Consider the following 13,118-nt stretch of genomic DNA (forward strand, 5'->3'; position numbering starts at 1 on the left):
TCGACTGTTTCTTCCAAAACATTCGAGACCATGTGTAATGCCCCGTTCTCAAAAGTCCAGAGAGTTAGCTCCTATTACTCAAGAACATCTCCAATAATCAATAATAAATAAACAGAAACTCCACAAAACACTTAACTTATTTGTTTGATCCAAAAATTTGTGTCCCTCCATAGAAATACTAAACAAAAACCTCAATAAAATAAATAACATCTCCACAAAAACTCAAATTATTCATAACTTGATGTACCAAAATAACCGCTAGAGATAAAACTACTAAATATGATCCTCCAAAATACTTGTACCCTTACCACTCATTCATATATGATCATCAAACTTTTCTAATACTTCCTACTCTTGTTCTCTAGCTAAACCATAAAAATATTTGAAAAAATGTTTGGAGATAAGAGGTGAGTTATCAGCAACTCAGTAAGTAGAGAACATATACTAGTGTATAAACATGAGCATTTACAGAATTTAGAACGAAGAAAAAAATATTTTCTTTCAGAATGCAGAATCATAATATTTGTTTTCAGAATGTAGAGTCATAACATGTTATAAAAAAATATCAGAGCAGAAGTTCGAAAATATTCATAATCAAAATCTCTTTGGCATAGCATAAACTGAAACATCACATTTTATCTTATCATATCAGAACAGATACCATGTTTAACCCCCGTGGTAAGATTGTGCAAACCTCGGCGGCCAACCGAGCAGAAACAGAATGTGAATCTTCTCCTTATTATTCTCGAAGCCCCGAGTGTGCTCACAGGAAAGACAACGCAGAAAATCACTTTGCTTCCAAAGTGGGCGCACTAAAAACAAAAAAGTTGGTACCAACCCGAACATAGGTCACAGTTTTACACCCGTGGTAAGATCAGAACGGAACAGAAACAGAAACAGAATGTTATGCCAGAGGTTTTTTAGAAATCACATCATATCATATCAGAGTACTGAACATCTTCAAAACAAAATAGAATCAGATCACAAAACATAATTTATGCACAAAATTTCATATTCGCTCTTTTTTGCACAATTCAGAAACAGAATGCCAAAATAGCTCATGTATACACCAGTCATGCCAGAAAATACTTTATCTTTAAACAGAATCTCATGAGTAATACAGAACAAATAATTGGGATAGTTCAAATTTATTTTCATAACCAAACATGCATATTTTTCAAAATCAACCTCAGCCCATTTTATTCTTATGCAAAGTCTAGCATAAGAACTCCGCTTACCTAAGTTTCTTAGCTTATCAGAAATTCTCCATAGCAGTATTGAACGACAATCAATCGCCACCTATAAAATTGTCATGTAACTCCCATAAATTTCAATCGAACAAGTATTTCGATTCCTAAACCTGAAATACTAAAATAACCTGTTTTTCCTAAATGTCTAAAATTCTCTTAATCCTAAAAATACCTTCACTTCCTAAATTCATCAAAAATCACTTAATTTCTCCGACTACAATATTAAATCCTAACTTATTTACTATACAAACTATAAAGTTTAATACTAGATAATATAATTTAAAAAGCTTATTTATTTTCTATAGGAAAAATAAAGTTTCTGTAATAAATTATAACCTGGTCAGTCTCATTTAAAACACAAAACCATCCCAATTATGAGTTCAAAACACCTTATAATTTGACTTGAAACCTTGAGGGTAAAATAGTAATATCATAAAATAAGTCTTCTCCTATGTAAAATGCAAGAAAGCAAAACACTTTAGTTTGTAAAAGATCACATGCAAGAGGGAGACCCAGGTGCGACGGAGACTCACCAAAAGAAGTTGCGGCGGAGCTGGGCGGACGCAGAGGTTGTGTCAGCAAGATGGTCGGCTGAGCACTGAAGAGAGAGAGAGAGAGAAAGATATGAGAAAGAGTAAACACAGTGAGAGAAAGTGACCGAGAAGCAGTGGAACGTTCGGCGATGGCTCACTGTGAGGGACAAGGCTGAACAAAGGCGGCTCGAGGCTGACGGTAAAATGATGACTGGCGGATTCTGTTGCTTCTCTGATCAACGACGCTGTATTTCCTTACCGTGGCTGGTGGAAAAGAAATGAGTTGATCGGGACAAGGCTGTCATTGCTCTGTTTCGGGGAGGAAAAACAGAGGACAACGACTGGGTTATCCGTTGGCTTGAGGATGACGTAGTGGCTCTCTTAACAGGTGGTTGTGATGGCTGAGGAGTGGGTTATCATGGTGGTGGTGTAGGGAAGTGCTGCGGTGGCTGAGCAGTGGGCTACGGTGCAAGAGATTGCATGGAGGATCTTGGCAGTGAGTTCCTGTTCAAAGCAGTGGATGGCGGCAAGGGTCCTCTCGCTTTACGGTGACCTGCAAATTTCCGTGGCGAAGATGGGCATGGGTGTAGAAAGGCTAAGCGAGATGGACGCTGGTAGTTTTTGGGGAGAAAACAGAGACAACATGGTGGTTGTAGTTCTTTCGTGGGGCTGGGCAAGGCTATGATCTACCCTTCTGTGATGGTGTGCAACATTGGATGTGGAGCCATGGCTGTAGAGGAGCAGTAGGCTAGGAGAAGGCTACGGCAACCCTAGCTCTAGGTTGAAGATCATTTCTGTCTAACGTGTACGAGTTCTATATTATAAATGGACGGTTGCCGTGAAAATAGAATGGAGACGTGCGTGAACTGTGAAGTTACCGTGTGAATATATAGGTGATTGAAACAAAACAAAAACAAAACCCTAAAGCTGAGGAGAATAGAGGCGTACGTGCATGAGAGTGCAATCGTGCGTGATGGCGAAAATATCATAAACTCATAGTTGGTTTTAATGGTTTAAAAGAAACGGATGTGGGCTTGGGTCTTGGTCTTTTTCTTGAGTTATCGATCACAACTCAATTTCTAAAAATAATTCAACTAGTCCAAAAATTTTCTCGACTCATAAAAATTTTTTTAACCTAATTATCAACACCAAAGTAAAATCATAAACCTCCAAAAATAAAGATTTTAAGCCCGTAGTCTATTCCAAAAAAAACTCAAACACTCAATTGGATTTTTCATACACATAAGCCAAAAAATATATAAAAATCGGGCTTGACTAGGTCCAGGTGTTACACCCTGGAGGGTCCCCCGTCTTCAACTAAGGATGAACCTTGGACAAAGGTACCAACCCCATTTGCATATGGTAATTGAGGTCCTACAGCTCCCTCAAGAGGCATAGTGACACTGGCATGGACAAAGATGCCAGAGTCCAACGACCCTATCTGTGACGGCGTTGAAACACCCTTTGCCAACACACTTGTGGCCTTCAAACCCGAAGGATTTACCCCCCGCCCTCCCTCATCCATGCTCGGCCCACCGCCAAAACCCACGACTAAGTCCAGCCCCTTATCCACTTTAATCATCAGATCTCTCACATACTCCATAACTCCATTCAATTGAGCTTTGACATCTCACAAGACCCCCTCCACCTCTCCCAATGTCACCAGACGGCCTTTGTCTCCTACAAGTGCCTTACTCTTTCCTTCTGCCGCTGAGCTGTTCTCGACCGGACTACCCACCAATGACCTCAACACCGCAGCGTACGAAGCACCTTTGACTGAGAACGGCCTTCCCACTGTTTTTCCAAACTCCCCAATAACACTTCGAATGGACTGCAGAAAGTCTTTCCAACCAATGCCATTAGCGCCATCCAGAATCACCAACAATCATTTCTTCCTTCCATTCCAAAATTCTGAGAGTTGTAGAAAGCTGCCCTTTGCGTTAGCATGATGTTGAATGATAAAAACTCTATTACTCATCCTTAACTCTCTGAAGAAACCTTCATGACAGATAAGTTCTAAACAATCCTCAATCCCCTTAGCCACCCACGAAGCTATCATCCCCCTTAGACACATGAACTTAGCTATCATTTTGCTACATTCAGAAATACGAACTTATTATTATTATTATCATTATTATTATTATCATTATTATTATTATTTTATTGGCATCGGGTGTCCGAGAACAATGTCCCGACTAATCCCGTTAAATACATGTGCCAACTAATTTTTTATTAAAAAATTATCACTGATTGTGCGTACTAATATTGGAGATCTTTGTATCCCTCCTGTAAATGTCTACAGAAATTGGTTATCAATTAAAAACTTTGGACACTGCTACACCTACCGAGGAAAGCCACCGAAAGTTCCTATCGAACATGCAATTTTTTTTTCAAACATTTTTTTAAGCCCCTTGGACATTTAAAAAAAAATCACAAACTCATTAAAAAACACTTCCTTAACCATTAAGTAAAAAAAAAAAAACAACAACAACAACAATCGGTAGGTTTTGTCGGAGATATTCCTCGGTGGGAATATCATTTCCAAAAAACTTTTTATTCACCGATGCTATGATGAGCATATATTAGGTAGACTTCAGTTTAAGGTAAGGTATTTAGAAGTGGAGTTAGATTCTTGATCACTCTTACTAGAAATATTCACTATACTGTAGTAGAAACACCTCAGAAAAATGTGTCAGGCAAATCTAGCATAATCTGAGCACATGCATGAAATTTTATTGTAGAAAAGTTACGGTAACCATAACTCAAAACACGAAGACAAGCAAATAACACGGGTTAAAACAAAAGGAATAGCAGCTGATTATCTGATAAAATAACATTCCAACGAAAATTAAAAATGCTGAAATACATATAAATAATACCTCATTGATTATGAGAGCCTTCCCATCTCTAACAATATATTCGACATTGCGCCGATAGAACTCTTTAGCCTTCAAAGCATTCATCACAAACCTGTGATAATTCAAGGCTAACTAAAAAGTTGGAAGTTGAAATACATAACCCATATTTGCCGATTGATAAAGCAGCTAGAGTGCAATACATGTTCAATTAAGTTCAATCACCAGGGGATTGTTAATCAAACAAATTAAGAGTTGCTTGAAAATCCGAAGGAAAAAGGAAAAAAAAAACTTGGTTTATAACTACGAAACAGAACAAGCCAAAAACAAAATAGTAGAGAAAGATGCAAGAAAGAACATATAGCGGAGGTGATGTTGATGTGCAACAAAATATTTATCAACAACACCAATAATGCTTAGTGACCACAAAAGCAAGAGAGATCAATCTTCACCTGGCCCAGGGATCATTTTCATCCCATAGGTCATTAGTATCAAGAGCTGTCTCTGCGAGTGCAATCCCTTCCTCGGTCAACTCCACGGAATTATCTTTAAGCACCACTTTGTAATGCTATCAGAAAAATTGTTTTAGAGAGCAGTTTTGTTAACATATAATATGGTGCACTCCAAAATGCAATTCTGCTGAACTGCTTGAGAACAGCAATTTTGTAGTTTAACAAAACATTAAAGCAAAAAACTGGACTCACAAGCCCCTGCACAAGCAGCTCAGCCACTTTCGCAGCAACAGGATATCGTGCGGCATCTTCACTAGCCTGAGATACAGGAAACAAAGGATAAAGTTTCTTTTATATCAGGAAAACAAAGGATCAAATGTTAACAACATACTTTAATAAGTTTTACTATTGCATTGACCTCTACAATTATACATTTTTTTTATTTAAATAGCCCCCACTAAAAGAGTGTCCCAGTATTACCTGCCCACTGATTAGCAAAGGATTTCTTCCGTCATCTATAAGGACTGAATCAACTTCATCAACTATTGCAAAATGAAATGGCTTTGGCCTGTTTTGCAGAGATTATTGTGCAACTTCAATAACACAAATAAAGATGAAACTTAATTAATTTCATGAAATATACCATCTCATCACAAGTTGTCCACTATTTCTCGCAAGATTATCTCGCAGATAATCGAAGCCAAGTTCCTGAAAGCACATTCAGAAAAACAAAAGTCAGAAACAAGGAAAAGAAATAAAGGATATACAAGTCATTAATCAACTGCATGAAGAAAATTTCAACAAGACTGTCAATCAACCACTGCAAAGCTGTGAAACACCAGCAAAAAGCATCAATGTTCAGTATGAAAGTGGATACAACTTACTGAGTTATTGGTGTATGTTATATCACATCCATAGTTGGATCTTCGCTCTGAAGATTTCATTCCCCTCTATATATGCAAGCAACAAAAGATCAAAGCTAATATTAAGTTTCAGTATCAGAAAAATTAATAAGTTGCAGTATAGATGTACATTTGTGTAGTGATCTACACCTATTCTCAATCTAAAAGAAATTTACTGTAAATCAGACCCCTTTTTAGGTCCCAACATTACATCAGTAGGACCCAGGTCCAAGCCCAGCTTGCCCCAGCACTTTTGAAATTCACATTTACTCATAGGAAATCACCTTTTCATTTATCATCTCTTCTTTTCTTTTCTTTTTTTGGTTGGATTCACAGGAAATTACCTGAATAAGACCCACAGAAAGACCTAAGAAACGATGAACACAACCCATCCACTCAGCATCACGTTGAGCTAAATAATCATTAACAGTTACCACTGCAGATAGAGAGAGCAAATAACAACATTAGCATGACCTAGAGACAATAAAAAACATCATCCACATTAATTTAAAGAAACGACCCAATGCAACACCTATCCCGCCAAAGCCTTGAAATGATCATAATACTAAATCTTTTCTTTTTTTATAAGTAATCAAGAAATTTTATCAATGCAAACATTAGGCATAACCCATGTACACAGAACATATAAAAAAGTTACACAAAGTACCAAATCATTTCTTCAAGACTGCAGCAGAAAGCATTCAAACAAATTACCAATAACTTTAGTACCCATAAGAAGAGAGACACCAAGCACTCATCTTAAATTCTTCTAAAAATTAAGCACTTGCCTGTTAAAGAAAATAATGAACACACATGCACATGCATTTGGGCTTTTTTTACATAAACTTATCTCCACATATGGATATTCATGTGTTTCTCACAGATTCTTCTTTTACAAAACTCTTATCAATAATATGCAATAGGAGCCTAATACCAGCTACATTAGAAATCTCAATACAATCAATATATATTAACAAAAATGCCTCGTTTGTTTTCGCAAATGAGATGAGTTGAGATAAAAGTTAAAAGTTGAATAAAATATTGTTAGAATATATTTTTTTAATATTATTTTTGTTTTGGGATTTGAAAAAGTTGAATTGTTTATTTTATTTTGTATGAGAATTTGAAAAAGTTGTAATGATTAGATGAGATAAGAATAGTCGTGAAAACAAACGAGGCTAAGGGTTGGCTCAAGTGGTAAGGGCCTTGGTCTTAGTGGTATGCTCCCTCCAAGTATAGGGTTCGAACCCTTGGGTGCAAACAATTTCTAGGGGTCATCGGACTGGGGGAATTTTTCCTTGAATTACCCAAGGTGCACTTGCAGGAAACTCCTTGCCAAAAGCCCATGCACCCCCGAGATTAGTTAGGACTAGTTCCCAGGCAACCGGTGCCAATAAAAGAAAAAGAAAATAAAATATAACAGCAACTTCACTTGATGGCAACCTTGAGGAAATGCATGTTTCTCTTTCCATTCGACAGCATGGAAGGAATAAATCCAGGCAATTCTTCTAACTCATGCTTTAGCTGATAGCACTCAGAAAATCTAAAATTACATCTATCTGATAACAATACTTACTCCAAGGAAGCCTATATAAACTGAATTAATTTTTTTTATAGGTCTACATAAACTGAATTAATTTTTGTTATAGGTCTATACAAACTGAATTAATCCACAATAACATTGAGAAAAGTACTCGCATAAAATTGCTTGGACTTTCTTTACCATATTTTTCTGGCATAACAAGGAGTGCATAAATAATTGTCTTGATTTTGAGGGAAAATGTTCTCATTGCGTGAAAAAAGAATGCAAAAAACATTCAAATGCTAATGAAAAAAAAAATTTGATAAGTAAAAGTCAAATTTTATTGATAGGAAAAGGTATAGCCCAAGTACACAGGGAGTATACATCGATTATGCCTAATTACCACTAAGCACTTGTGAGAGATACAAGCAAATCATGAAACTTGTTCTCATTACAAGTAAAGGCCGAAGTCCAATAGAGTAAAGTATTATTTAAAAGATCTCTTCAACTCATCCAAAGAACGTTCCCTATCTTCAAAGCACATCTTGTTTCTCTTCATCCACAAACACCACATAATACAATGAGGGATCATTCTCCACACAGCAGCAATGTGTGGAGAATTGTCAGAGGTGAGAATTTTCCCGAAAGAGATGCAATCCATATAAAGAAAGCAATCTTAGGCGGTACCTTACAATCCCAAATGGCCTTTCAAGGAAAACAATGATCATTAGAGAATCCCAAAAGGGTGTTATAGAAGGAACGCACCGAGAACTTATTATTACCACCAAGATTCCAAATCATCATATCCTCCAACACATTAGTAAATAAAATAGCATTCAATGAGTCAAAAAAATCAGCAAACATATCCAATTCCCAATCATGAGCCGCTCTCGAAAAACTAACATTCCAATGGACAGAACCATTGGAAAACACCAATAAATCAGCCACAACAGCCTTTTTGTCACTAGAAATCTGGTAGAGCATGGGAAAAACCTGGTTAAGAGCCATTTCACCACACCAAACATCATGCCAAAAATAAACACCATGACCTCTTCCAATTTCAAATCTGAAAAAATTGGAGAATCTCTCCCATCCAGAGCAAATATTTTTCCACAGCCCCATACCATATGTCCCCCTAACTTCATTAGAAGACCAGCCCCCCCAATGATATCTCAACAACCATTTTCCCAAAAGTGCTCTATTGAAAACCCTCAAATTACGCACCTCTAAACCATCACAAGATATCAGTGAACATAGTTTATCCCAACCAACAAGACGAAAATTAGTTTTCTCCCCAATAACTCCCCAAAGAAAATTACGAAAAGTTTTCTCAATATGAGAGGCCACACCTGCAGCCTACAGATAAAGGAAATAGAGAGAGAAAATATGTAGGGAGGTTAGATAAAGCTCTTGATGAGAGTTAATCTACCACCCTTTGACATATAGATTCATTTCCAACCCACCAATCTTCTATCAATTTTTTCTAACACCCCATCATCAAATAGATTTCGCCTTGAAAGCAACCCCTAATGGAAGACCAAGGTATTTCAAGCAATAATTTGAATACCATACCGGTACCAGCCATACCAGCCGGTATGTACCGTACCAGACAGTAACCGATATGGATGAGATAGGGGTTTCGTACCGGGTCAAATACTGGCCATTTCGGCGTGTTTCGGTCAATACCGCCTGGTTTTCAGTATACTGGCCAAAATTTTATATTTTTGTATTTTTAATGTATTTTCATAATTTTCACTCTAATTCTTACATCTAAAGATTATTTTCTTAACTTTTTTTAATTCTCTTTTCTCGAGAACTGAAAATCAAATCACTACTCTCATTTTCATGATGAGGTGGATAAGTAATTATTTTTTTAATAGTTGGATTGAGAACTTACAAGTATTATTGAGTTTTATAAATATGTATTTTAACATTTTAAGACTTGCGTTATGTTATTTTGAAATATAATTTATACATATATAATTAATTTATCTATATATAGACTATCCCGAAACGATCACCGAAACGGTATTCAAAACATTGATTTCAAGGCCAGCGAAGCAACTTAACAGCCCAAGATATTTTCCAAGCCCTAAATATTGTTCACTATACCCACAGGAACCATTTCAGACTTCAATAGATTCATCTTCAGGCCCAAAACAGCTTCAAGCAAAGTAATACAGCCCTCAAAATATTGCATATGACCATAGTCCATCTCACAAAAACAGTTAAGTGTCATCAGCAAAGAGAAGATGAGATATATTAACACCTCCCACTGAAAAAACAGCAAGGAAACCTCCATTAACAGCTGCGCCCAACATGCAACTCAGTGTATCCATAACAATGACAAATAGAAAAGGGGAGAAGGGGTCCCGTTGTCTTAAACCCCTAGAGCTGTTAAGAAAACCATCCGGTGCACCATTCACCAAAACCGAATAACGGACAATAGGTATACAATGCCTAATCCAAGAAATCCATCTATCCCCAAAACCACACCTCCTAAGTAAGTAACACAAAAAATCCCAGTTAACTCGATCATATGCATTCTCCATATCTAGCTTGCACAAGAGCCCATGTGTACTCTCCTTGATTCTACAATCTAGACATTCATTGGCAATTGAAACCAATCCAAGATTTGTCTCCCATTCACAAAAGCATTCTAAGATTTTGAAATAATACTACTCATAACAGCACTCATATGATTTGAAAGCACATTTGAGATAATCTTATATACCCCATTAATGAGATTGATAGATCGAAAATCCTTCACCTCCAATGCTTATAAATTTCCTCGACGCTATGTTTTCCATATATTCACAGCATGATGTGGAGTGCATGGATCATTACAATTGCAGCTACAACATGTGAAATAGTTTTTTCATGCAATTAGCTAGAAATATTAAACTAATTTTCTTCCAAAAGCAAAATCAATCATGACTTGTTTTTCAAGAAATGGCATCTTGCAAACCAAATGGAAATGGTTGATGATCGATAGTACAAACTCTTCCTATGTAGCTAGTTTTTTTTCCTGTTATCGCTATTATTGTTTTTGTTGTGATTGTTGTTGCTGTTATAGCAATATTACCTTTTCCTTTCCCAAGCATTTAAATTCAAATAACTGGCACATAAAATAAACCTCTAGATAATGCTAAAACTATGCTTTATCACTAGTATGTAAATTCACTAGTATGTGGTGAATTTACTAGCCTGTTGGAGGTATGCTGGGCGGAGTCTACCTATTGCAACCATTTGGAAAATGATTCCTTCGTGCTTGATGTGGTGTTTAGAGCATTAGTAGTGGAATCAACAAAGCTTGGCCAAAATTTGGCTAGAGAATTCGCTTTTATAAGTTTAGCTAGCCACTTTTCAATAACACTCTCCAAATCTATCAATATTCTATTAAAATATTGATTTTGACCTTTTCATTTATTTTTATTATAATTGTAATTTGAATACTTATTCGTTATTAAAAAAGTACACATTAATTTTCTAACATTGATATTGGATTTTAAAAGAAAACATTAGCATCAACTAATCATAATATTGCAGAACTAGAACTTAAAGCACTCCAGCAAGATGATGCCACGTCATTTAAATGATGATTGATGGGGACTGGCCTCCTTATGTGGTTGAGTTTGGGATTTGGGCGCTTCGTGCTTTTGAGACGAAGCAAAATTTTTTGGAGTTGTGAGCTCGCGCAAAACGAATAGCACGCCGGAGACAGAATTTTGTATGCCAGAATAATATTTGACCAACAACTTGGACTCAACAAATTGGCCAGTGAAAATGATCAAAGTTAAAAATATTGTAACTTTGTTAAGTCCACTACAGTGAGTTTTTATGCAATATAGTTAAACTTTGGCCAAAATATAACTTTGTTGAGTCCACTACTAGTGCTTTTATGGCTAGAAAGGAATGGGAGATGTTTTGAAGACAAAGAATGATCGATAGAAGAAATTAGGAAATTTTTCTTTAAAACTTTGTCTATGCGCTAAGGCTAATGTAATGAATAGTGATGATGTGTTGGAGTTAATCTAGTTTTTTCTATCTTTTTAGTTGTGTAGATATTTCCTCTTGTATACTTCATGTGTACTCGGACTATGCCTATTCACGGTATAAAATTCTTATTAATTATCAAAAAAAATGTAGAAACTTTCCATACCATAATCTAAATTCTCAAAGAAAATAAAACCATCTGCTAAACAGATTATGATAGACCACGTACCATGAACACCCTCGCCACTCAGGGCATTAAGATATGCTGCTAATGTGGATACCAATGTCTTTCCCTCCCCTGTTTTCATCTCGGCAATAGATCCATCATGAAGCACCGCTCCACCAATAATCTATCGTGAATGTGAAACATATATAAGCCTATTCGCACATTTTAAGCAGATATGCCTGCATATGTACGTGCGAGAGAGAGAGAGAGAGAGAGAGAGAGAGGGATGTATGTGTATAAGAGAGACCTGCACATCAAAGTGACGCATTCCAAGTTTCCTCCTTGCAGCTTCACGAACAACGGCAAATGCCTCTGCAGAGATTATAATTAAACAAAGATCAATACTATTTTTTTAAAAAAAACAAAATTAAGATCCAGCTGTCTAAAAGTGTGAAACTCAAACAGAAGTTTAACCAGCTTGAATGTGGGCCAGCGTCTCCCCTTGCCTCAATCGGCCTCGGAACTCCTCAGTTTTTGCAGTCAGCTATCACAACAAATGCAACCCCCTTATAAAGTAGTACACCAAAATCAAAAACATACAGCTTGGCGAAAACCAATTTAAACCCAGAAACCTGCTCATCGGAAAGACTCTTAATCTCTGGCTCGAGAACGTTCACGGACTTCACCAGACGGACATAGTCGCGCACAACCCAGTGGTTTAAACTCACGATATCACTCCATGTCTTACTGAGACGACCCAAATGCTCCTAAACAGAACAAACGGAGCGGTTGAATATATACACAAACGTATGGACAAACAAATGGTGGGCACGAACAGAGTAGAACCTTTACTGACGCAGCAATTGGTCTAGTTGCTAGAATTCGTCGTTGCAGCCGACAAAAAGAACGACGAGGAGGAGGACGAAGAGAAGGGGTGAGAAAGGGGTTGGGAAGGGAGAAAGCGATTCTTCTCTCGGGAGGTTTTGGGGAGAGGAAAGAGGGGTTTAGGAGAGCATGCACCGTTGCCATGCGTGCGGAGTTGGTTTCCTTCTTTTTTGTGCGCTTCGATGGGCGGATAATGGGAGTAAGCTTAAAAGCTATAACCAATGCTTCACAATTTCCTTGTCACATTTTAGTTTGGGGATTTTCCATATTTTGGAAAGAGTAATACTATGTACAATCTTGAAATACGTAAATATCGTATAATTATTTTAAAAAAGAGTAGAGTTCATTATTAAAAAATTAATTTTTTTTTATATGGGTCTCATATTTTTTCACTTTTTTTAAAACGACTGCACGGCGCGCACACTCGCAACTGCAAATATCATTTCTATTTTAGAAATTTTTACCGATTACTATTTTCATCTTTTCTTTTGACAAATTAAGGTTTCATTTGTTTTCTTAATTCTTCTCAATTTATTTTATTTTATTTTATCTAATTA

General features: G+C 36.7%; 1 protein-coding gene across 1 annotated transcript in view; it reads right to left on the minus strand.

The window, feature by feature from the left end:
- The window catches only part of LOC109009852 (protein translocase subunit SECA2, chloroplastic), a 40,604-nt gene extending 27,857 nt beyond the window's left edge, over positions 1–12,747 (minus strand). Inside the window, exons 1-12 of the mRNA XM_018990489.2 lie at positions 12,523–12,747; positions 12,309–12,443; positions 12,151–12,220; positions 11,984–12,048; positions 11,740–11,860; positions 6,337–6,428; positions 5,975–6,040; positions 5,734–5,798; positions 5,571–5,658; positions 5,343–5,408; positions 5,091–5,206; positions 4,663–4,753 (exon numbers count right to left, since the gene is read on the minus strand). Coding sequence (XP_018846034.2) covers positions 4,663–4,753; positions 5,091–5,206; positions 5,343–5,408; positions 5,571–5,658; positions 5,734–5,798; positions 5,975–6,040; positions 6,337–6,428; positions 11,740–11,860; positions 11,984–12,048; positions 12,151–12,220; positions 12,309–12,443; positions 12,523–12,705 — 1,158 coding nt within the window. The 5' untranslated portion in view covers positions 12,706–12,747. The remainder of the gene's footprint in view (positions 1–4,662; positions 4,754–5,090; positions 5,207–5,342; positions 5,409–5,570; positions 5,659–5,733; positions 5,799–5,974; positions 6,041–6,336; positions 6,429–11,739; positions 11,861–11,983; positions 12,049–12,150; positions 12,221–12,308; positions 12,444–12,522) is intronic.
- Between the last annotated feature and the right edge of the window lie 371 nt (positions 12,748–13,118).

Source organism: Juglans regia, chromosome 6 (assembly GCF_001411555.2).
Source record: "Juglans regia cultivar Chandler chromosome 6, Walnut 2.0, whole genome shotgun sequence".
NCBI classification, from domain to species: domain Eukaryota; kingdom Viridiplantae; phylum Streptophyta; class Magnoliopsida; order Fagales; family Juglandaceae; genus Juglans; species Juglans regia.